General features: G+C 45.1%; 6 protein-coding genes and 1 non-coding gene across 15 annotated transcripts; 2 read left to right on the top strand and 5 right to left on the bottom strand.

Moving 5' to 3' along the window:
• Positions 1–155: 155 nt before the first annotated feature.
• On the bottom strand, positions 156–6,264 carry casp8 (caspase 8, apoptosis-related cysteine peptidase). Its single transcript, NM_001267662.1, is given in 12 exon segments — positions 156–770; positions 968–1,359; positions 1,888–2,015; positions 2,146–2,257; positions 2,351–2,415; positions 2,574–2,631; positions 2,716–2,753; positions 2,840–2,975; positions 3,383–3,488; positions 4,443–4,618; positions 5,342–5,575; positions 6,242–6,264. Coding segments are annotated over 11 exon segments (1,455 nt in total). The 5' UTR covers positions 5,450–5,575; positions 6,242–6,264; the 3' UTR covers positions 156–634.
• Positions 6,265–6,507: 243 nt separating this feature from the next.
• Positions 6,508–10,132, bottom strand: catip (ciliogenesis associated TTC17 interacting protein). 2 transcript variants are annotated; one of them, XM_040171863.2, is made up of 9 exons: positions 9,461–10,132; positions 8,668–8,853; positions 8,494–8,549; positions 8,322–8,408; positions 7,884–8,051; positions 7,496–7,620; positions 7,227–7,303; positions 7,081–7,148; positions 6,508–6,926 (listed from the first exon to the last, which is right to left on the bottom strand). In XM_040171863.2, the coding sequence occupies exons 1-9, from the start codon at positions 9,576–9,578 to the stop codon at positions 6,714–6,716; spliced, it is 1,098 nt and encodes a 365-aa protein (XP_040027797.2). In that variant the 5' UTR covers positions 9,579–10,132; the 3' UTR covers positions 6,508–6,713. The 2 variants fall into 2 exon arrangements, with proteins under 2 accessions (XP_040027797.2, XP_077954685.1); XM_078098559.1 differs by having other exon boundaries at positions 6,508–6,967; positions 9,461–9,757.
• A 19-nt stretch (positions 10,133–10,151) lies between these two features.
• On the bottom strand, positions 10,152–12,661 carry LOC120816322 (caspase-3). Its single transcript, XM_040171862.2, has 6 exons — positions 12,258–12,661; positions 11,808–12,154; positions 11,622–11,656; positions 11,278–11,377; positions 10,642–11,185; positions 10,152–10,482 (listed from the first exon to the last, which is right to left on the bottom strand). The coding sequence occupies exons 2-6, from the start codon at positions 12,145–12,147 to the stop codon at positions 10,320–10,322; spliced, it is 1,182 nt and encodes a 393-aa protein (XP_040027796.2). The 5' UTR covers positions 12,148–12,154; positions 12,258–12,661; the 3' UTR covers positions 10,152–10,319.
• Positions 11,798–17,644, top strand: LOC120816324 (interleukin-5 receptor subunit alpha). 8 transcript variants are annotated; one of them, XM_078098564.1, is made up of 10 exons: positions 11,798–11,886; positions 14,636–14,737; positions 14,872–14,927; positions 15,028–15,179; positions 15,321–15,496; positions 16,282–16,415; positions 16,542–16,686; positions 16,766–16,871; positions 17,143–17,224; positions 17,308–17,644. In XM_078098564.1, the coding sequence occupies exons 3-10, from the start codon at positions 14,904–14,906 to the stop codon at positions 17,383–17,385; spliced, it is 897 nt and encodes a 298-aa protein (XP_077954690.1). In that variant the 5' UTR covers positions 11,798–11,886; positions 14,636–14,737; positions 14,872–14,903; the 3' UTR covers positions 17,386–17,644. The 8 variants fall into 8 exon arrangements, with proteins under 8 accessions (XP_077954690.1, XP_040027799.2, XP_040027798.2 ...); XM_040171865.2 differs by lacking the exon at positions 11,798–11,886 and adding an exon at positions 13,946–14,105 and having other exon boundaries at positions 14,636–14,707; XM_040171864.2 differs by lacking the exon at positions 11,798–11,886 and adding an exon at positions 13,950–14,237 and having other exon boundaries at positions 14,636–14,707.
• Positions 12,635–12,706, top strand: trnae-cuc (transfer RNA glutamic acid (anticodon CUC)). Its single transcript has one exon. It is a non-coding gene; the product is annotated as a tRNA-Glu (tRNA).
• Positions 17,645–18,347: 703 nt separating the features above from the next.
• Positions 18,348–20,858, bottom strand: LOC120816327 (SH2 domain-containing protein 1A-like). The gene is made up of 4 exons (XM_040171869.2): positions 20,424–20,858; positions 19,777–19,837; positions 19,527–19,671; positions 18,348–19,373 (listed from the first exon to the last, which is right to left on the bottom strand). The coding sequence occupies exons 1-4, from the start codon at positions 20,573–20,575 to the stop codon at positions 19,351–19,353; spliced, it is 381 nt and encodes a 126-aa protein (XP_040027803.1). The 5' UTR covers positions 20,576–20,858; the 3' UTR covers positions 18,348–19,350.
• A 327-nt stretch (positions 20,859–21,185) lies between these two features.
• LOC120816325 (uncharacterized protein CXorf38 homolog) lies at positions 21,186–23,948 on the bottom strand. Its single transcript, XM_040171866.2, has 6 exons — positions 23,706–23,948; positions 23,371–23,505; positions 23,124–23,246; positions 22,175–22,324; positions 21,797–21,991; positions 21,186–21,699 (listed from the first exon to the last, which is right to left on the bottom strand). Exons 1-6 carry the CDS (start codon positions 23,910–23,912, stop codon positions 21,589–21,591), a joined length of 921 nt encoding a protein of 306 aa, XP_040027800.2. The 5' UTR covers positions 23,913–23,948; the 3' UTR covers positions 21,186–21,588.
• Positions 23,949–24,293: the final 345 nt, after the last annotated feature.

Raw genomic sequence — 24,293 nt, forward strand, 5'->3', positions numbered from 1 at the left:
GGCCTTTTAACGGACTCATTTCTATATTAAACAGGCACGTCTCATCAGTCAGGAAACATTCACCACCATAATATGTCAGACATGTTAAAAAAAAAGAGTTACTGAATAAAGGTGCAATGCAACTAAATACTGAGTTCATGAACAGCATTTCCATTCAGTTAAATCATATTTATTTCTTCCTTTTAGAGTTTTATTCTTCACATTCACACATTCCTATTTGCAATAAAGATGTAATGACATGGCTAATGGATGGATGTACGTAAAGAGAGGACTTTTACTGGTAGCTGTGTCTTTTTGCATTTTCATGACATCATAAAAACACTAATATCAATAATAATAATGTTTATCATTTGGGCAGATATATTTAATTCACCCTTAAAATGACACTTTTCTCAAACACTAGAATAATGCTGTTGTAAATCATAATAATCACATTCGTTTAAAATGGACATTTTCTCTGAGTGGCTTTTGCAGCATTATTTATGCCACACTGCTGAGAAACCTGATTCAAGATAAGTAAACAGACACTGACATCCAAATTGATCAAACCAGCTGTTCTGTACAGTGAGATAAAAACACCCGGTAAACCAGTGGAATTGGCACATTCTCCGCTGTGCATTGGGCTCCGGTCAGCTCAAACGTATTTGAGGACCAGCTTCTTGGTGAGAGTGTACTTGGGCTGCGGCATTTGTTTGCTGTTTAAATACTTTCCTTTGCTGACCTCCCTGTTCACACGTGTCAGCACAGTGAGGATATCATCATTCGCCGAACTGCACAGAAAACAGAGCCAACGCGTTACAAACTGTAAACCTTGCTCAAATTGTGAGTAGGAATCAGTACATTGTCGTGACTATTGGCAGCACACCCACAGAAGCGTGACAGAATTCCCCCCTAATCTGGGAGAACGCCACTACAAGCACCGTTGGCTCTCTAAATGTGTCGGCCTCCTTGTATACGAGTCTCTCACCTTTCTGCTGACTTCTTCAGCTGAGTGCACACCTCCTGAATGTAGATGGAGCCCGTGGTTGTGCTTCGAAACGACTTGCACTGCGGCACGGTGGCCATCCCCAGCAGGAAGTCGGCCTCCCACGGAACCGTCTCGCCTTTTATAGGACCAGCGTCTTCCTCCAGGGGGCTCTGTGGGACCCCCTCCTCCTGTCCCGGCAGGGAGGGGTGCGGCAGGGATCCTCCCTGGTATCTGCTTCCCTGACACGCTTGGATGAAGAAGAGTTTGGGCTTCCCTGCCAAGGTGGGTGCCCCCTCGCTGGTGAAGGGCCGGGTCAGGTCTGTTATGTTGACCCGCTGCTCATCGGTCCCAAACACACACTCCATCTCCCCATGGGAAAGCACGCACACCACCTGCGTTCACACATGTTTTGTGTTAAGAGTTCCCAATCTAATTGTCATGACTGGACCCGTCTAAGTGGCAAAACTCTGCAAACGGCCAAATGACGTGACCACCATCCCAGTTTAAGTTTAAAGGCGTTTAACATCTTCTCACAGCCCGCAATAACATTCAAAGGTTCTTATATGTACTACGGCAGAAGGGAGGCAATGTCCCATGATTATAGATTGTTAATCATTTTTAAGTCTGGCAGAAACACTCCATAGCCAGCAGCTAACTAGTTAGCTTATGTTAGCACAAAGCTTGGAAACAGCCAGCGTGGTCCTGTCCAAGGGACGTATCAGCCTAACCAATAAATATGTTTAATCTCTCCACGAGTTCTACGTTTATTAGCCAGACTATTTCTCAGTGGTGGCTGTAGCCGTACATGTTTTTATACGTTACCACGAGTGACGTCGATCTTCTCATTTAACTCAAAAAATAGTTTGTACCTAAAATGGAAAATGACTGTCAAACTCTTCCTCTGTGTGATGGCTGCTCACCAATGCATCATCATTTACAAAATTCCGTGCGCCGAGCTTCTGTAGTTCCTGTTTCATGGCTCCTGCAGTCAAGTTGTTGTGCACCAACATGGTAAATCCAAGGCGGGAGAACAACGAGCACAGAGCCTCTGTGTCGTATAAAAGAGAGACAAATAGTTTTTAAATGATCTAGTATTACACGATCATCAAATGACAATACGCATCAACTTCTACTGCTGCTAAGGAGCTCGTAGATGAAAACAGTACATGGAGACCTACTCTCATCCTCCTGGGTGCCTTTTCGGTTTTTCATCTGCGTTCCCAGGAAGTCCTCATTATTAATGACCACACACAAACCACGTGGTTTATGAATCAGAGCGTAGTACTCGGTCTACGGGGCACAAGCGCAGCATCGTAGACAACTCATAAAGATGTACTTTCTGATCAATTTGAGAAAGACATTTGTGTTTGTGCAAATAGTTACATGATCGTCAGGAGAAGATGGCTTTGTATTTGGTTCTGCATCGGAGCAAATGTTCATTCCTTCATCTGAAGAACCAAAACAGAGATCTATGCATCATTACAAACAATAGCATACGGGTGAATGTCTATAGCAGCGAGGGGGGTGGAAGGCTAATCAGTGATTTAATGTCTGTGTCTTCAAATGAATGAAAGTCGGTGAGTAATGAAGAGAAAGAGGGACTCACAGTTGGACTGAGTTTCAGATATGGACACATCGACTGGCTGAGAGGTGTTGCTGACCCTCTGTTGGTGCAAAACAGGGTTACAGTTTCATTCAAACTGGCTCAGTATCGTATTAACTTTACACAAGCACAGATGTACACACACCTGGGGATGGATGGGCCGATGAGGTCGGGGTGTTGCCTCTAAAGAGAAAACGATCATTCTGTGAGTTTCAAAGTCATTTAAACACTTAAATCTGTACGTGCTCATGTGTGCGTGCACACGGTACCTCTATTGTCTATGTAGCGCTGTATTGTCAATGCCAGTTGTTGATCAAATTGCTTCACCGCTGCGTGCACCTCATGGAGACTTGAAGGGGACAATGAACCAGTCTTTTCCATTTCAGCAAACACGTCCAGTGCCGTCTGTAATTAACAGAGGAGACTTGTCTTATTTCTTTCTGCGTGTGTTGGCTTTGCAGGTGCATCACAACTAGGAATGACTTCCGGTTATAGTGTGATTATCTGTGTGTTTCAGTGTTTTATCTAATATTATATCTACATGTATCAATATAGGGTGAGATGTGCGAGAAGCTGGATGGTCACTGACATGTTACGTTGAGAACAACAAATAGTGTCTGTAAGTTTTGAGTAAGTTTAACATTCCACTCAAGACAGTTTTTTATTGTACTTAGTATATCACTGTTGTTGATTACTAAAGGTATACAGATTACAGTAGAGATTGAACTTTTTACTATTTTTTACTCTGAGCAGAGTGAGCTGTACGTGTTAGTATTGCTTCTAGAGCTGCGGGTGAGTGGGCGCGTTCTCACATTGCACATCTCCATTTGTCTTTTGCCCAGCTGAGAGCTCAAAAGAAACTTCATCATGCTCAGATTTTCCCGAGTTATGTCTTGATCCACTCTGTACAGCATCACCCTGGAAGACACAAAAGACCGCTGGGAATAACGTTGCATTGGGCTCCCGGCGTACAGCAGGGCTCTCAAAATATCTCAAAAACAACATTCGAATATTTGCTTTAAAAAAAACACAGATATTCGAATATCTGGTTGCGCATTAAGCCTAGTTTGCGTGTCCCTTGCGTGTCCATTGCGTCGCTTTTCACACCTCCTTGCGTCCTTGCGTGTGTCGAGACATTTTTCTCCCGCAGCACACCAGGCTGCGATTGGTCCGCTAACTACGTCCTTTACGGAGTCTCACATTTCCGCTTTCAGAGCCCGATGCCGCCATTATTAAAACGAAGAATGTTTACGAGAGAACGGAGCAGATTTAAGAACTTTTGTTGGGATAAATGCGTAAATATGAGCGCTTATACAAGCCGTCATTGGCGGGTTTAGAAGCGGGTTGGATTCGGAGGGACGGAGGGAGATCGCCGCAAACGCCGGTTTGCTGGTCGAGAGGAACAAAGTTGTGGAGGAAAATCCGGGACAAATGTGTCCGCGATGAAAAGCAGCAGTGTGGATGCACGGGGCAATAAAGTCTATGATCAATAAATAAATAAATAAATAAATAGACGTGACTCTCCAGGTCGTCTTCAACAAAACACGTGACTCCGCCTGTTGTTCTGGAGGTGAATCGCTCTGCAACACACGCAGGACTTTACAACCAGGAAGTGAAACGAGAAGCCTTTGGACACGTCAATAACAGGACAGATTAATACGACGTATAGGTAATTTATTTAAGTTTAAACCGATTTACCACATATTACCTGCACAAAAATAAGTAAATTAACTAACTGCCACGACCGCAGATCTCTCCCTCTCCCTCCCTTGTTTTTTTTTATATTCGAATATTAATTTTCATATTGAAATATAGAATATTGGTTGCCAGCCCTAGCGTACAGTGAGTTTCTCCGTGCCTTCACACACGTACCTGTAGTCTGACAGGATGGGGTTTGCATCCGCTTCTTCTGGGGGGCTGCTGTCTGACTCCAGCAGGTTGAGGAGATCTGTTCGACGAATAGTTTGGAGGAGCTCAAAAAGGAACGAGTTGTTCTCCAGCAGACCGTTTTCTTCCAGTCTCAGAAAGAGGTCTCTTGCATTATTGATCTGGATGACAACAACCAGGAAACAAAAAGACAAACTTTTGAGAAGAAAAACAAGACGAAGAAAACATGAGAATATTAGCGACGGGAAAGAAGTGCTGTCCAGAAGGCCACATTCACTTTACAGGGCTTAATGTTCAAATAAGATTTTTTGCCCACATCAGAACTTTTTGCCTCGGCATTTCATATCCTAACATCTGAGCATCATACACACTGGGAACTGCTCATTAGTCCAATGTACAGTTGTGGAGTTGCTGGTACTGAGAACTGAATAACACCATTAAGGCTATAATATCTCCTTCTTCAAATGTTCCTCAGTTATGTGACGCTCACTTGCTCACATTTTAACATTCAAACCTGCATGGTGAGGGATTTGCACATTAAAGTACAACCTGAAAAACCCACTGAGGTTGTTTGTAGCAGTGATGGACATATAAAAGTAGCCCGAATTGTTGAGGAAAACAAATCTGATTTGACTTCACCACACCAAAGAAAATCAGATAAGTTTCATGAGAGCAAAGGAATAAAGAAAATTGGGTTTGGGTTGCATTTGCCTGTAATGTGAATCCAGCTTTGTACACGTTCGCAAAAACAACCACAACACAAGCGTATCTGCTGCATAACACTAACTTTTAAAGAAAACAAATGGAACAAAAACTGTCAGACGTGGGTGTGAAGACAAGCGCGAAGACAACAGAATTGTTGATTGAGAACTGTGATTGTTCACCCCCTCCAGACGTTTCCTCGCGAGGACATCTCGACACAGGAAGCAGAGAGATGCCACCTCAGAGGACTCCAGGTCCTCGTCGATACGAGACAGCTTCAGTCTGTCCATCACAGACCCGGTTCCACCAGCACGGCCCGGCGCTGCAACTCAGAGCGCCCAACAGGTGCTGCTATCAGAGGCCGAATCAGAGACAGGAAGCGCGGCACGGAGGCAAAGTGACCAGGTGTCTGGGGGCTGAAGCACGAGAGGACAAACAAGACAGGATGATAAGAAGGATCAGTAATAATACTGTAGACATATTGTATTGTACTGATTGTTTATAAAGCTCAAACTGCCTACACTTGTGAGGTGTATTATTCGCTAGTCTTTAGAAAACCCCTTTGTCATCTCGTGCTGCTTGATGTCGTGTATCATCATTACCAGGTCAGGTCATATTAGTCACTAATATGAGTATATATATGAGTGAATAGAACACACTAATAATTAGTGTTCTATTCACTGGTGCTAAAAGTCACAGAAGAATCTGCCGCAAAACAAACAAAAAAATGACAGTTTTGAGTTTTAAAAAGTTTTGATCGGTGAAACCAAAACAATAAAGTAAACTCCAATTAGTTCAACGTTATTATTTGATTACAGTCAACAGTCTGAGCTGTGAGGTATTCGAGGTACTTTACATAACTTACAGTAAGTTAGCTGGTTAGCTTAGAGGTACAGGCAGTACGAGCTAGCTAACGTTAAGTTATCGTTTACTTTATATATATATATATATATATATATATATATATTTATATTAACGTTACGTTAAAACGTATCGCTGCCAGTTTGTGTCCGAGAAGCGCTTCTGTAATTCGGTAATAAATACACTTTGTGGCAGCAAAGTATTCACAAATAAACACTTACAGTTGTTTTTGTGTCGTTCAAACGCCGAACTGGTTTCACTTTCTGGAGAAGAAGAAGTGCCTTTTCCGCTTCCGGTTAAAACCTTCAAAAGAAAAGCTCTGCTGTTTTTCGCGAGGGTTCCATTGACTTTCCAACTACGTCACTTTTCACTTTCTTTAGAATTTTTCACTTTTGAAGACGAACAGGTTTTTTGCTAATGTGACTTTTAAACCAATTAACAGACGTGTCTTGACTTCTCTTTAACAACACATAACAGAAACGTCCCAGACTGTTTGAACAGACCACTTTATTCAGATCACAGAAGGTTTCTTTTTGCAAGATCACACAGCTACGTTGAAGTATTGGGTTTTAAAGTAATTATTCCTCCCCAAGTTGTATACTATAGGCTACTGCTATCCATGTATTTTGTAAGGAAAAATAGAGATATAAAGATATAACTGAAGTTGAAAGCATAAATAAACTGAGATGCTTTTTATTTGGGTGGTGGAGTCAGGGCCGTCCTTTCAGAGTGAGGGGGCCTTTCAGGCTTGTTACTAGAAGACGGCTGGGAGCAAAAGTACTCTCTGGAAAACTTAAAGACGTCATCTGGTTTTTTCAAAAGCAGAGACTGCAGGAAGTCAGCTGTGAGGGCCCGGAACTCTGGATGACATCTCAGGTACGAGGCGTGGTCCGCCTTCAGCTCCTCCTGCCCAACGAGACATCATGGCACATTCACACTCTCTACCTCTGTGATGTATAAGATGAGATGATGAGGGGATACGTGCTGGACTAAGGGGGAAACCTTATTCTTCAGACCGGCTGAATAAAACTCTTTATAGCCTAAGAACATTATTGGTTACCTTTCTGTCCAGAAACCTGGAGCGCATCTGCATGTCTTCTTCCCAAACCAGAGGGATCTTCTCAAAACCTAACACACGGACATTGTGACTGACTGTGTTTCATAAGAAAATGTTTTTAGGGGGTGTGATCAGTGTGTGTTACCTACCTGTTTCTAGCTGTGATTGCAGCTGCAGAAGCCTCATAGAAACTGGTGATCCCACCTGCACTCTGCTGGCCATGTGCCTAATGAGAGAGCATCCACTTCTCAAAGTCAAATAACTATACGTTGTTTTGATAAAAAGGAGACTTACAAATAGTTAAATTCATGAAAATCAAGGATGCCGTTGTATTGAACTGGTGGCTGTACAGTATGCCATGCAGACACTGCAGGGCGACTGTCTGACCAGTTTAAGAGTGTGGAGTCATTGAGCTTACCCATCCGCTAGAAAGTAGCACTGCCAGGTAGTGGGACCGTCTTCCAAAGAGTGAACAGTCCTCTCCACCCCAAAAACCTCCACGGTGTCATCCCCAACCTCCAGCTGCTTCAGACCCAGCGCGCTCTGACCTCAGAGGAACACATGATCAGAGTTCACCGTTCAAACAAGACACAGAGTCACCAAGAGGAGTTTAAATCATCACAGAATAAATGAACTTGACTTCATCTCTCCCTGATGTGCGTTCTTCGTAGACCATCAGGACGACAATAGACATTAAGTATAGCAAAAGAGCAGAGTTGGGCAGCACTAGATTAGACTTCATCAACTGGTCCGGTCTGAACTTATTTTCCACGACATTGGTGAGTCAAATTGACATCATCACTTACGAAGGTGGTGTGTTGGATGTGTAATCCCGGGTCAAAGGAGATCGCGGTCATGTGCTCAGGCACCTTCCTCCCAACAGCAAACAGGCGCATAAGCAGAAAGTTGGACCCTTCGGTGACGAGTCCGTTTAGGACAGACATGGGATAAGAGACACTCTCCATTGTTGTCTCCTGCGTACACACAAAGATTTGCACTGACAATAATTCCACAACAGCAATTTTGTTGACATCTCTAACGGCAAATGTTTGCTTAAAACAGTTTGGAGACAATATTTTTTTAAATATTTGAATCAGAACAAAATGCTGCAGGTACTTTGCTCGCTCATCAAGATGTCGGCATTTTCAATAGAAACGGTCCTCATGTTAGCATTCGGCACCTCGAATTGTTTAGAGGGCTGACGTTGTTTTGTCAATGACAGTTGATGCCCAGCCAACTCTCACCTCTCCTACAGTGATAACCTTATCGATCAGCATCCGTCCGTCATGCTGCACCATGTGACACCTCTTGTCCAAACTGTGACCATCGAGCTGAAAAGGGGATTCAAAGCGTATAAATGAAAACAAAGCAAAAAGTGACAGATGTCAAAGTCAGTCAGGTGCCACGATGACTCACCTTGACATACTCATGGTAGTCTTCCTCCAGCACCTCCAGCTCCCTGGTTAGGTAGGCTTAAGTGGACAACAATAAAGGACGTGAAGAAAAAGGTATGTGTGACATGTGCAAACAGACAACACCATGAGGGGGAGGGGGAGGGGGGGGGGAGGGCTCTCCCGTTGCTCCCCTCACCCGTCACTGCAGTTCCACAGGGGGAGTCGTCGATGGTTCCCTGGCTCTGGGCGTGCAGGAGCAGACATGGCTGCTGGACCCTTTGGGCGAACTCCACCGTCACACTGAACTTCCCCAGGTCACGGCCCCCCGCTGACACGCTCACCAGAGAGTCTGGGAACACACACTTCAGCAGCTCTGCAGGCTCTGGGAGGGGGGGGGGCAAAATGGAAAAGGTTTAAAGTACTCAAACCCAGTGAGCACAAGACGTAACGTTGAAATCTGGTTGGAATGAGGTCTGAACGTCTAAGACCTCATTTCAACGGCTTTTCAACCGGCTAAAAAGTCCCAGTGAGCATTTTTTGGTTGAAAAGACGTCTCTGGCCTTGCAAAATGGTTCAAAAGTGAACGTTTTTTCAACGTCTATTTGTTAACATTGAAAAGACGTTCACGTATAGACGTTTCAACGTGATTTATAATATCGGTGGTAAACTTACCAATGTGGACATATATAAATAATGATAAAGCACACAAGAGAAGATGAAATATTACTGTATTAAAACGATCACGTTGAAATGTTGTCTGAACATAGACGTCTTTTCAACCAAAAAATGCTCACTGGGTAATTTCTACTGTATTTTATGGCTCGCTGCTACAATAATAATGTTATTCCATAAAACCGTCTGAGGCGACCGGAGATGCCAAAACCAGGTGCTGCCACTACTCGCACCTCCTGTCTCACGACGCCCCTGTCCCCCCTTCGTCCCCCCGTCCCCCCTTCCTCCCCCCGTCCCGTGCGTTATACCAAACTCACCAATACTGGACAGGAACGTGAGCGCTTCGTGGGATGCTTTCAACTCCCCTCCGAGGTCGAGCCCCTCCATCCCGGCCACGGCTCCGGCGGGGGTCTCCTCCTCCCGCGGGGCTTCCATCAGCGCCGCTGCGGTCGTTCGGTGGCAGACGGTCCCGGTAATAACGGCTTCGCTACACGACTGTTTTCGTTGTAATAGTCTGTTGACGGATCGCTTTAGAGTTTTTATTTCACGCAGCTTTTTATCTATTTGCAGTTTTCTTCCCGATACGGAAGTGTGGACGAACAAACGTGAGTTGCCGTGGCAACGCGTCGCTTCAGTACCGTACAGACGGATGTAAGTGCGCAGCCGAAATCAAGACAAATCAACCAAAAGCAAGAGCACTCAGACAAATGTTATTGCTCATAAAGCGTGATGGTTTAATCATCTGGGTTTTTAAGCTATTGTTGAAAAGGGTTATTTTAAACTTCAAAAAACAAAATGTTTTACCTTGTCCTTAAATGTGCCAATACACCTGGTTGTGTTTGACACTCAGATACTGTACTTAATTTTCACTGTCAATGAAATAGTTTTCCTACATTGGTAAGTTATTTGTGCATATACCAGTATTCTGCATTCAGGTTGTGTGTTTGTAACACAACCTCATTAAGATATGGAATTGTGCTTTGAGCAGAAAAAAACCCCAGACACAAATCTGTGACAAATATATAATATATCATAAAAACAAATGGTTAAAGTTGAAAATACAAGACATTGTACAAAAGATTGAGTACTTTGGGTAAAAAAATAGTACATTTTAAGAAAGCCTCTTCCCTGAACGAATTAAAGATCATTAAATGAGTCAAGTACACTGAGTTTGTATCATTTGGCGACAAAGCAATTAGGATGTGGAGACAAGACAAGTTTCTTCCTTAGAGTGAACCTAACTTCAGGCATCTGCTTCCCTGCCCCAGGTGCACTGTCGCGCTCTTTCTTGCCCACTTCACAGTTCACGCGTTGGAGGATGGTGGTAATGTCTTCACCCCTAAAACAATATGAAAAATCATACTATTATCTCTATCAGGGCACATTATGATTAAGTCAAGGGTTCAGTATACATTTTATTTAATCAATCATATCATGAGATATACAACATACTTCACTATCATATAACTATTTATTCATTTCCGAGTTTGACATTTACCTCGGACAGCCGTCCTTTAGTTGCTCACACACAGATTGGATGAACCAGCTCCCGTCAGTGATGTGTCTGAAAGCTAAATAATCTTCAACAGTGGCGACGGCAACCAGAACATCAGCCTCCTTTGGGATGGTTGGCGAGGGAGAATCATCTGCCTGCAGCTCTTCAAACACTCCATGCTGTGCTTGCCCTCCCTGACAGGCCTGGATGAGGAACACTTTGGGCTTTCCGGTGAGGGTTGTGTTAGCAGGCGGCAGGAAAGTTCCAATTATTTGTTTGATGGAAAGAGGCTGGTCGTCAATACCGAGGACTACGCCCTTCCGTCCGTGACTGAGAATACAGCAGATGAGGGCATCGCCATGCCGAGGGGCCTCTTGCAGAGCCGTGAATTCGCTGCCGGTCCACTCCTTGACGTTGAACTCCTGCAGCTGAGCGAGGTCGCTCTGAGAAGCAAAGCATTTCAGGGCTCGCTCCATCTGGTCCTTGGTTTGGTCTTTACACATCAGCGCCCTGAAGCCCAGCCAGGTGAACACCTCGCCCAAACTTTCTGCAGGAAAATTTCATGACAAAGAAAAAACAGAGTTACAGTTCAACCACCAATGAACAGAGTTGTGTAAATCTGTCCCCAGTGTTACACACCAGCATCTTTGTCGCTTCCGCGTCTCGGTTTGCTGAAATTCTTGTTGTTAATGATCACGCAGAGGCCGCTGGGCTGGCTGTTCAATTCATACCGCTCGTCCTGAAAACAGAAGAACCAGACACAATGTGTGGCACAAACAGAGTATCAAGAAACTGGCATTTCAATACGTTCCGCTCAGTGACTTTTACTGAAGAGGTACATCTGCCTTTCTTTACTGGTTTGAATTTATATTGTATTGCACAGCCAATACTGTTATGTTAAAACAGCATAATAAGCAAGTCATGTGTCTCTCGAACAGAGAATAACAAACATTTTTTATTTCAATATTGGGTTAATACTGTACCTTCTTTAGCTTCTTGCTCGGTGGAGGCCGAACATCTGAGGAAATCAGAAGGGAACAGAATTACACGCCGTGAGGCGGGTTAGTTTTACTCTACTGTTGATGTGTTTAAGGAGTCCAGTTTGTGAAAGTGAAACATAAATTAGGCTGAATATGAGTCATGTGTCAGAGCTCCAATCACACACGCACCACTGTGGCCAACTGAAGTATCTTGGACAGGCGCGTGTAAAGTGCCTCTATCGTCCAACTGCAGCGTCCGCAGTGCGGGGTAAGTCTTTACAATGTCGTCATCAGTCTGCAGAAGGCTCAGGAAGGCTGCGCAGGTGTCTTCTCCTTTGTCCAGGAGCTTGTCCACCAGCTCAATGACGTGTCCCTCTACGCTTTCTTTGTTGATGCTCTTGAGGTTCCTGTACTCGCGCGGGGTGATCAGGCCCTTCTCGAGGACTTTGTTGAGGATTAGAGGGTAGTCTGCGCACAGAGCCTCGTGAATGGCCGTCTTTTGACTTCTCACCTTCCCTCTGGCTGACATGTTGAATCTGGCAAATAGAGACATAAAGAAACGCGGTTAGTAGAGTCGGTCGGTGGAAGCGGACATTGTGTGAATTAGTGGCGGACCGCAGTATTTCCTTAGGAAAGTACCTGAAATCCTTCTCCTCGTGCCCGTAATAGCGGCGACCAGCTGCTTTCGTTATCAATTCCCGAACTCGCTATTCTTATATCCGTGCATTTAACTCAACCCATTAAACGGTGCGTTTCACGCGCTGAGGTTCGATTTCCCACGTGGACGTAGAAAGGAAAAGGATGTAGTCAAACTCAGACAAAGGAGCCGATGGAGGCGGAAGTGTACTTGAACCGTCGAGTGGTAACGACTCGCCAGTTTGCAGCAAAGAGTCGTAAAAGTTCCAGTAATCGAAAACTCACCCCGAATAGTTACGCAAGAAGTGAAGTTAATAAATCTTAATCCCGTGGTTTTTGTTAGTATAATATGAACCAGTTCAGTGCACCGGCACGTGGTGTCCCTGGTGGTCTAGTGGTTAGGATTCGGCGCTCTCACCGCCGCGGCCCGGGTTCGATTCCCGGTCAGGGAACTGGCATTTTTTCTTGTAATCTGTGTTTGTTGTTTTTACTGATAATTACGTAAAATAATTTGTTGGACGCCTTTCAGGAAATCTTTTTTGCGCTGTCAATACAAGAGTCTACCTATGGTGGTTAAAACGACAAATGGAGAAATAACCACATAATGTGGCTTTTTTAACTTGTGCTACAGGTATAGCTGAATGAAAGTCATCCTAAACAAAGGTCCAGTTCAACCAATTTAATATTCTGAAGATGTTCTAGCAAAGAGAAAGTTACCAGCTGTTATCAGCTGTTCAGATTTTAAATATATATCCTTTTTTGGAAGAGAAAACAAGATCAGGAGATCATAAAACGGCATGGGGGAACAATAGAAAAAACTGATTATTTCAAATATTTAGGACTCTGGTTTGTTAAAAGGCTTACCTGGAAACAACGCATATTAAAGGTTATTGAAAAATTCAAAAAAGTACTCAACCTTGTTAGGTGTTTGAGGGGAAGAGAGTGGGGAGCGCACAGGAAGTCTATTTAAACAATTTACACGGGACGCTTCAGGGCCACTATAGACTATATATATATATATATATATATATATATATATATATATATATACTATATAGTGTCAGTCAGCAGAATAGCTCAGGGTAGATCATAGAAGACGCAGTGAAGGGAATCCAGTTTGATCATTTACTACTCAGTCCCACACTTATCCCGGCAGTTCCACCATGGTACGTTAAGGAGGCAGAAGTTGACCGTCACTTTCTGCAACCAAAATGGGTAAATGTAGCTGGTCGCAAATAACTAATAACACCACTCAATAATTCACACTGATGCATCCTAAACAATCAATGGAAGAGTAGGAGTAGCATTTGTTATACCCAATTTTGCAAAAGAATACATGATCACTATTCAGAGGAGAATTAACAGCAATACTACACTGTATAGAATACTGGGGACACATCCAACATGCCCCTGTCAGCATTGCAGTGAACGGGAAACAATAGAACATGTCCTAATCCATTGTCCACACTACAATCCTTACAAGGAGAGGCTCAGAGACGTTTTGCAGAAAGAAAAGATTAGGTCTGAGTTCACACAACTGATGAAACTTAATTCCCAGCATATAGTCTATAGGAGAATATTTAAATATCTAGCAAAGACAAAAGTGACACAGCACATGAAAGGGTACAGTAGAACTGTCATTTCAGGCCACACTCCCTTCCAGAAGGTGTCGGTAATGCGCAATGGATACCAATTAAAAGCGAAGAAGAAGAATAAGAGAAAAGAGTAAGAATAAGAGAAAAAAAGGAGAAGACGAAGAAGAAAAAGAAGAAGAAGAAGGGACCGAATCTTTCGCAGCCACAACTTTGTAGACTTTCGACTGGGAAAGGAAGATCCTCTATTTCGTATACCGTATGTCACTTTGTAACTATATTTTCTTTTGTTAGTAATTAAATGCTTTTTTATTTTTAAACTCGATCGAGTTGTGGTGACGCGCGGAGGAGAGAAGAGCCACAGCAGCGACCCGCTGCGACACAGCGGGAGGTGACAGCTCGCCGTCGTTGTTGTTTTACAATATTGATACTCGACAATATGTACCCAACGTTAATCAAACCGTATTTTGTATTCAGAAGAAAGCTTCTACCCAGTCGGGGGTTTAACATTTGCTCCTTTCGTTTTGTGAACAAAACGAAGAACAGCATCTGTTTTGTGCAAAAGTAACGTTGGGCAGTGGAAATGTTGTTTAAACTCTCTTTTACCATGAAGCTTGAGGAGAATCAAGATTCCTACGCAGAAAGCGGTTTTGTGTGTGATTATTTCCGCCTGAGACGTCAGCCACTTAATTTAAGCATTTTAAAAGGGGAAGTAAAGAGCCGGGAAATGACTTCTTCTCAGCTTCTCAGTGGTGTTTTATGTCTTTGTGTGTGTGTGAACGCCCGTAGGTATGAAGCTGCTTCCTGCTCATCCGGAGCTGTGGGCCTGCCTGCTGGTTCTGTGTGTCTCACAACGTGGTGGTGAGTGAAAACTCTTCCCGCTCTGCTTCGGTACGCTGTGTTAGATTCAACATTTTTGGCCCTCTGGCGTTCATCAGGGCGCTGTTGCATTTCCCCCCACAAAATAAATCCGTTTGAGTTTTCCTTTGTGTTATAACTCTAGATAACGTGTCGTCTTTTAACAGAGACGGAAGCCGATGATCCAGATGTCTGTGATATGGAAAGCAGGGATCCGGGAAACGTGAGAATGCAAATGTTCTTTCAACGTGGACTCAGTGAACATGTTCTGCTCTAAATACACACGCATTCATGTTTCATTTCTGTATTCTGTTCCTTGTCAGATTGAACCAAAGTTTTCTTCGGGGAAGGAAAATGTCGAGATGGCTGAAGTGAACGATAACTTTCGCTGCCTGTTTCACCCAACAAATGTACTCAACTGCTTGTGGTCATTCCACACTTTACACGAGGACGCTCAGCTCTTTGTTCATATCAGGTCTTTATTATTTTCTTAATTTATACTGTACCCACGCGCCGTACTTTAAAAAAAGGGTGTCTGAGAATTAATGTATGTTTGCAAATCGGGTTCTTCCAAATGTATGAGTTGTTTTCAGCGTGTAACTTATTTCTTTCCCAGAATCTGCGACGGCGATGCCGAGGTTAACCATACGGACCTTTCGTCTGAGGAGAGAGTCGGATCCTTGTCTTTCACTCTGCACCACAATGAGATGTTGTACGTGATCCTCCACTTTAACATAACCCTGCATGGCAATTGGACGGTCTACGCCTCAGAATACAGCATGGACTTTCTTGGTAATGATAAACACTGTCTTTCAGTAGTTGGTTATCCTGATGGCGTCCGTTGGAAGTCGCTGGTTGAGCAGGTGGCCCTTTGATTAGAAAAGGTTCATTAGAAACTCCCCCAAATAATCCACAACAAGCAATGCCACTATGGATCACTATTAAATACGCACTTGTATATTAATGTGACTCACTAATGTCTCTCATATCTTGACTGTTGAGGACAACGCACACAACTTACCCAAGGTCAGGTGTAATATCTGTGGCTACACCTCAGCAGTAGAAGGCATTGAGCTCCTTGATGGCTGGCGTCTGGTCAAAGCCCTTCTCACTAGGGAGCAAAAACTGTAGTCCAGTTTGAAGAGAAGTTACACGTCCCCTGAATGCTGTATTATTCAGCCACAATCTGGTCATTGTTTTAAGGCGTTGTTTCCCCGTCCAGGGGCACGCTATAGATTACGAGATCACAATCTGAGACAAAGCTGCGCAAGTCAAACTGACAATGTGCCAGATTGCTTTAGATCTGGAGCCTCGTCCCCCGGCGGACTGCATACTAACATTAGCTGGCAGAGAAGATAAGTCCTGTTGGCACACTGAACGTATCACCCAGCGGCCCATGGAAGCAAAATAAGCTCAACCTACAAATCCCCCAAACGTACCAGAGGAAGATCTGTGAGCAAAAGTCCCTGAGAGCAGATAAATCCCTCAGAACGTCAGCGAGCCGAATGCCCGGGTTGGTTTTAGCCACTGAACTCTCGTTCATGTTTTCCATTCTATTTGGGTTGTTTGTGCCACAGAGGTTCTGCCGCCACCCCAAAATATCACCGCCTCGTTTAGAGATGGAAGCCTGTTGGTGACGTGGGATCTGCCCCAACGTCGCACAGTCTGTAATGACGACTGCCTTCAATACCAGCTGGACCTGGGGGACCAGGTAGGCGCGTGTGAATGCTGTAGAGTTGTAGTGTACCCTTTACTGCATTGTCTTCTGTTGCACATAGACCCGAACAGGCTAAACCGTGTCAACCACTGCGAGTTTAACTCTATCGTCCACAAACAGGAAAGTCCCAAAGTGGTGCACGGGACGCTGTCCTACACAGAGACCAATGCAGACCCCACCTACAACTACAGCGTGAGGCTGAGGACAAGGAAGACCATCGACTGCCAAGAATCGTCCCACTGGAGCGTCTGGAGCGACCCCATAAGTGAGTGTTGCTTGATTCCGTCCTTTAAGCGCAGGTTTGGGGGAGTGTGTATTATCTTTCTCTGTGTGTCCGTTGGTAGAGGTGGAACCGTTGGTTTACAGACTCAACACGCTGGTGATCTTCTCGATTTCGCTCGGAATACCCATGATCCTCCTGGCCGGGCTGCTGCTGCTACGCCATCAGAGGTATTTGTCGCTGTAACCGAGATGTCAACAGAACAGGGGGAGTTAGAGAGAAACGAGAAGTAAGAAGTCAATGCAAATCTTCCACCCTACAGTAACGCCCACGTGTCCAATAGCCAAACAGGGTAAAAACACAAGCTGAAAGGTAATGAACATTGAGGAAGGATGTGCTTATGTTTTTCTTTTCCTTTCTGCGGCGGTTCCTCTTCATTGGCTCAACTATTGGTTGTTTAACAGAAATGGAATGAGCTCATTCTGTGTGTGTGCTTTTCAGGGTGTGTAGCGTCCTGTTCCCTCCGATCCCTCGCCCCCCGCTCAAATACAAGGGTATCCTGGAGAAGGGGGACACGTTCAACGTAAGTACCGCACGCACTTCACCGCCCGAGCACAAAGACGGCAAACGGCGCCGACGTTTCGTGTGTTTTTGCGTTGTGTGCAGCTCTGGCACCCTGCGGCGCCGGCTGAGCCGGAGATCACTAAGGTGTTGGAGACGGAGCAGAAGCCTGAAAAGACATAAGTCCAACTGTCTGAGGAAAAGGTTTCACTGTGAAGAGTGTCCTCCGTCCGTTCAGCGATAAGCAGAAGTCTGCACAGATGTTTAGTCGTCGTCTTGTGGACTTTAATATATCGTTAATTTAAACAAGTGGAACATTATTCAGTGATGAGTCTTCTGGCTGAACTGGCTTGTTAGCTGGTATTGAAGCATGGATTTATTGTGCTTATATTAAATGTGTGTAATAAAGTTAAATAATAAAGTAATCTAGTAAAATACCAAATGCGTATTTGAAGTGTTTTCATTCAGTGGTTCATGGTTCACTCGCTTTGAGCCTAAAGAAGGATGACGTGTCATTTAGCTGACGCTCTCATCCAAAGCGACTTTGGAACCCGCGGCTTTTGCCCGGTGAGCCGCTGGGGGTCGAGTGCCCTGCTCAGGGGCACTTCAACATGCATCCCGGCGCGTCCTCTCTCCTCCACGGAGCAAAACACAACATTATTACAACGATTCAAAAAATGCATCAATAAGTAAATTAGATGAGTCGTAACATTTTCCTGTTTAACAGGGAAAAGAGTTCATCTTTCCCTTAATAGTCAATCTCTGTCACTCCGTGCACGGAGATTTATTTAAGTGATCATCTGTCTCTATAAAGACCCTCTTTGTTTTACTGAAGTAAGTGAAGAGAGAGCAGAAAAGAAATGATTCATCGAAAAAGTTTGAATATTGAGCCATGAGCCATTCAATGTCGCGAGTTTCGGGGAAGATGATAAAACCTTTGAACATTTAATATCCTGGCTGGTTTGATAGCTCCATCACTGGAACCAGACTGTCCGCTCTGCCACATCTTCATCATCTCCATCCATCCACCACCAAGAGGACCCTCACATCGGACGTCACAGTGAGTCCCTTCGACTTGACTCTGGTTGTGCACAGAAGGGTGGAAGGACACTTTTTTACTCAGCAGTCTCCTCATCGAACCTGGATTGAAATTGAAAATCCCTCTTTATTGTGTGTGTTCTGCTCTGGGGTTACAAACGCATGAAACAAAGCGTAAACGAAACAATATTAAACCCATTCAAGTTTGACATGTTGGGCAGTGGCGTATAAGTGCACCTCGTTCACGCCGTTCCATAAATACACCAAAATCAAAGCAAATTTAGTCTCGTTGAGACTCAGAGATGATTTTCAAATCCAGGAGGAGAGATTTCAAGCACACATCAGCTCACAATGTGATGGATTGACAGGCGACGGCAGAACAGCAAAGGGGAAGCGTAGACGGCAGCGGTGAGGTCAGATGAAGGTCAGATCAGATCAGATGAGGTCAGATCGGCCTGTCGCAGCACCATGAATCTAACATCTTCGTTGCCAAAAAGTACTTCCCATGAGGTCAGAGAGAAACATCAACGTTTATTTGTATTGTCAGACGTAGGCTGGAATAGTGGCCGAGGACTCAAAGCACTAAACACTTAACACGGCCTGTAAATGAGGCCGGGTGGCGAGCAGGACTGAGGAGAACCTGCCGTTGAACGAATGAAGTCTCAGGATGAGCTGATGGTTTGTGACCCGCCTTTCCGGCATTTCTACATTTCCTGTGTTGTTCTGCTAGTGGCTTCAAACAGATGAGATCCACGACAAACCGCACGCATCACATGAATCACTGTACTCGCCTCCCGAGCAGACGAAAAACAAAGAATATCTTCTCACATGACACAAAACACCACAGAAGAGAGATTGTGTGCGATATGTTTGCATCTGTTGGTTTTGTTCCCACACGCGTTGAGAAACGACGTTGAGTACTTTGTGCAAAGTGGCCTGACATTGTAACAATGTGAGCATAATTATATCTATATATAATATATATTTCTGACTGACACTGAGGAGGAAGAGACATGTGACCAGTGCAAAGAGCCTTTTCTTTCCCACCAAATGCTGGTTTCCGCCATCTTGGTATTCCGACTGATGATGGGCGACTGAGCTGCTGCGGATTCACATTTCCATGTACAAAAACTCTGTGGAGGAAACCACGGAGCATTTATTAGGATAGAATGGGAGCTGCACAGGACGTGTTACAGCCCAGAAACACACACTTGGGTCACGATGTGTGTGAGGCTGGTTTGCGTGGACCAGATGTTGTTGCAGGGGAACAGGTGTGCGTGCCATACCTCGTCCAAAGCTGCTGTATTGCAGCTGCGTTTTGTCCAGCGGTTGTGTGAGGGGGGCTACGCCGACATCAGAGCCGCAACTCCGCCTGTAATTCTCTATCAGTCTTTCAAGAGTCCCAAAACTCTGCATTCTGACCCCCGGGTCCTGCCGATGACACAAAACCATGACAAACAACCCTGCGTGTGTGTGTGCGTGTGCGTGTGCGTGTGTGTGTGCGTGTGTGTGTGGACACATGCAATGCTCACCCACCTGGAGGAACCAGCCCTCGGTCGAGCGGATCAGCCTGTATGTGTGTACGAACGGCGCTTTCCTGCAAAACACGAGGGGCCCTCAGTGACGGAACAACTGGACCCGACGCACAAAACCATGATGGATGACATCACTCCGTACAATCATTTTAGAACTGTTTTCATAAGCTGTTGCCTCGGTTTGTCTTTCGAGGTTTAAAATAGAATGATTCTGTGAATATGGGTCAGTCTGGCCTGCTCAACTTTAGAAGAACAGAAATAACAACAGGAAAGCCTGCGGCTCACAACACTCGTATACGTGTGCACGTATGTACAAATACAGAAGCTCAAATGTCCACGTCCACTCATCCCGTCATGTTAATGTCCATTTTTTATCATATTCATTTCATTAAAGGGATTTTGTGTCGCTCAAAAACGCAAACCTGCTCCAGAGGACCCATCTGTACACCTCCAGCTGTGAGGGACCCTCACAACAAGAAACCTCCAAAAACCCCGTTAGCCGTAGCTGTGGGGAGCAGGGACCCTCCGCCCAGCGGGTATGTCAAAGTTCTGTCCTGTTACGAGGACGTCAGCACGCTTCTCGTCTCACCTGCACATCTCGTGATCAAAGTCGTGATATTAGCTGAAGACGCTTAAAGCGGTGCCCACCTCACACACAGGCAGTACGCCCCCTCCACGGTCTCGCTGTCTCTCAGCAGGAAGCTGCCGTCGTGTCCAAATCTCTCCAGCAGCCTCTCCGTGGCGTCGCTCCCTATTCGCCCGTAGTAGATGGAGCGGACCAGCATCCCCTCCCTGTCCATGTCGCTGCCTTCCAACGTGTGAGCAGCAGCGGCAGGCGAGCGGCTGAAGGAGCGCGGAACAGGAAAAGCACCTCTGGTTTTCACACCTTTTGCAGATGCACCGTGCACACGGTGCACTTTGTCGCGGTCGAATGATGAGCAAAAGTGGAAGCATTTCTTCTTCTATCTTGGTCTACTTTTTCAGGGGGGTTTGAAAATTAGCGTCTTGTTCCACCGCCCACCACGGTGAACCGCTGATGACCCCTTCCAATCAGTCACTCTCCATTACGCAAAAAGATGATGTGCTGTCAGTTGCAAAGCGGCAGATTTATCACACTAACAGGATGTGGTGCAGACAAACGGGGTTTGTGTCAGTAGATTCAGCACATGTTCCATATGTCACACACCCAGCAGAGCTGTTTTCAAGGGCAGATACTTAATTAGTATTCATTCATTAGTAGTTAATTTAACAAGATAAAGCATGTGACATGAATTCAAGCACAACACAATTTTTTTTTTTTCATTTTTAATCAAATAGCACATTTAGAAAAGTTGACATGCCGACTCTCCACTCGTAGTACATTTTATTCTAAATACACTTGTTGTAAAATGAGCTGAGCACTGAGCTGGTTTGACATCGTAGTGTTGTTATTTTGTTGCATTAGACAAATCATTCAAAGACAAGTGTTATTAAATGAGAGTCTGCTCATCTTCTTCGCCGTGGAACCCTGTAAAATCGACCCATGAACTAAACGTGTGCAGAAGCAGAATAAAAGCAGTAGAAGGCCTTTGCTCCCTCGGGGTCAAACGCCGACAACAACATTTCAATCCCTACGTACCAGAGACATTAGAACAGCGCCACCCGGTGTACACAACAGTAGTGTTGTCAAACCAGAAACCATTACCGTGACACCATTACAAGCACATAGTATAACGTCACAAATCCCTCTACCTGTTTTACGTTTGACTCAACCGAGTAAATACAAGACATATTGCACAATGTGGTCCTTCTCCCTTTCACATCTTCCCCTGTATTATTCTCTGGCACGCAGTGAGTTGATGGCTTGGAGCTCTGCAGAAAACCTCAAGCTCAGATCTCTGTTGGCCTGCAGGAAACCGCCCAGCGTCTTCAGCTGCTCCGGGTCCTAAAGAAAGAGGAAGAGACGGCCGGTCAAAGTCACGTGTGGCCTTTCTTTACATGCATGGTGTCGAAGTGCACACAGACTAATCCGTTGTTCGCACCCTTGTCGTTGCATCATCGTCTGCAGCGTGCAGCGACTCCTGCAGGCTCTCCTGAAGCAACTCAGCCTCCCATTGGCCAATCAAGACGCCGCTGATCTCCCAATGGGAGACCGAATCGGACTCTAATCCATCCGGGGCGGCGGAATCCATTCTGTCCAAGCCAGAGACGCATATTGCCAAATCAACGCTCAGCATCTGGACAAACGCACAAAACAGTGATGCTAAGTGATGCTAAGTGATGCTAATGCAGCTCGGGTTTGAGAGCTCGCAGACCAGGAGAACAATTGATTTCAAGATGTGATCGGATGTTTCCATAGAGAAGAAGCTATTAATTTGAGATAACAACACACACACACACACACACACACACACACACACCTCCTCGATTTGCTTTCCAGCTGTTGCGATCTGTGGTTCGCCCCTTAGCTGCTGCACAAGCTTTGTCAGGCTTGCGCTGAAGTGTCTCATCCAATTGTCCCCGACTTGTAACTTGCAGGAATGCATCAACTCGTTCCTAAAACGGATCACCTGGGGAAAGAAACACGCCCCGTTTATTCAGAACTGAAGAGTCAAACTGTCAATTGTGTGCAACTATAATTGCAATACTGCTTAATTTAATTTATTACATATTCCACCACACTGCTCATACTTTTATTTCATTTTGTTCTGCTCTGCTATTCTATTGTACTGTGTATTTATTGTGCATTTTTCATTGTAATTACTGTATTTCTACGGCTACACACAAATTCCCCCCAGGGGATTAATAAAGTACCCATATATCTTCCATAATAGTATAACCACAAGGTTGGAAACTGAATCCAATATGCACATTATTCTTTTGGAGTTTGTTTACTCGTCAAACAAAAGTTTAAATGATGTCAAATGTCCAGTTAGATTTTTCTGGTGTTTTTAGTCTGTTTCTAGTGTTCACGTACGTGTCGTAGGGTGGATTATTTTAGTTTCACTCCCTGATATTTGATGAGTGTAAATGAAAACCTCTGGTTGTTTACCATATTTTATGTATTTTTTTTATGTTTTCCAGTATGTCTCATATTGTTACACTGTTACAACACACTGTGTGTTGTTATGCACTATTCACATGTGTGTGTACTTGGTAATAAACTCTTTTCCTGATGTCTGTATAATATATATATATATATATATATAGTATATATATATATATATATATATATATATATATATATATATATATATATATATATATATATATATATACATATCTATCTTAGATCTGTATCCTCCTGGTGTATGAGGCGTATACGACTTGACTGTGACTGATGCTCTTTTGAGACACATGTTTGTTTACCTCTCTCACGCACGCCGAGTCCACAGACTGGAAACAGTCGCAGTGGTTGATGAGGTTGAGCAGCGCCGCGGCATCGCAGTGCTCCGCCCGCTTCCCTTTGCCTTGACCCCGAGGCATGAAGGCCTGCAGAGAGGACCAGGGTCCATCAAGCAATGGCTGCTGGTTATCACCTCGGATACTTCATCAGCTGTTTGCCCACCGAGCTCGCCTGCCAGTCACAGCGGATGTAGACCGGTGACGTCATTACCTTCGCCAGTTCCCAGTAGTCGCTCCTCCACTTGGGAGGGACACAGTTGTCCCAGTTCAATGTGGCATCTGGCTGCCTGCGATGTCTCAGGATCTCCGTCTGCCACTCTGCACACGCTTTGCATTTTGGGAAAAACTACACGCGCGCGCGCACGCACGCACGCACGCACACACACACACACGCGCACACACACACACACACACACGCGCACACACACACGCGCACACACGCACACACACACACACACACACACACACACACACACACACACCGCAGTGAGCATACTGGTACAACACCACGGTCATTGGTGATAAAGCGCAGGTTTGCGGAGCGACCTTGTTGCCTTCAGGGCGGCACGCAGGCGTCTGGCACGGCTTCTTCAGCCGCGCGTTCCGGTTGAGCAGGTCCGCGTGGAAGGCTGTGGCGCGCTGCTGGGTGAAGGGCAGCAGACCCCCCGCCAGCAGGGCCAGACACTGTCCGGCCTTCAGCCCGTTCTTGTACCCGCCGTCGTTGAGGCGCCGCTGGAGCTCCTCGTTGACCATGACGCCCTCACTTCCCCGAACTAATCGAAACTAGTGATGTGTCGTTCGTGAACGATTCGTTCATTTTGAACGAATCCTTACAAGGACTCGAGAGTAACGAGTCCTCTCACAAAAAGATTCGTTCATTTTACTGAACAGTCGGTAATATCTTACCCCCCGTCAACAAATGACTCGAAGAGAGATTCGTTCGTTCACCTTACCACCCCCCACCCCCCCCCGACATGAACGAATGACTCGAAAAAAGATTCGTTCATTTTACTGAACGAGATTCAAAGAACCGAGTCGGTAAAAAGATCCGAACTTCCCATCACTAATCGAAACAAGAGGCGGCGGGTGCGGAGCTCCGGGCTCCCCGCCAGGGGGCGCTGTCTGCGCGGGGGA

The sequence above is a fragment of the Gasterosteus aculeatus genome, chromosome 3 (assembly GCF_964276395.1).
Source record: "Gasterosteus aculeatus chromosome 3, fGasAcu3.hap1.1, whole genome shotgun sequence".
NCBI lineage: Eukaryota > Metazoa > Chordata > Actinopteri > Perciformes > Gasterosteidae > Gasterosteus > Gasterosteus aculeatus.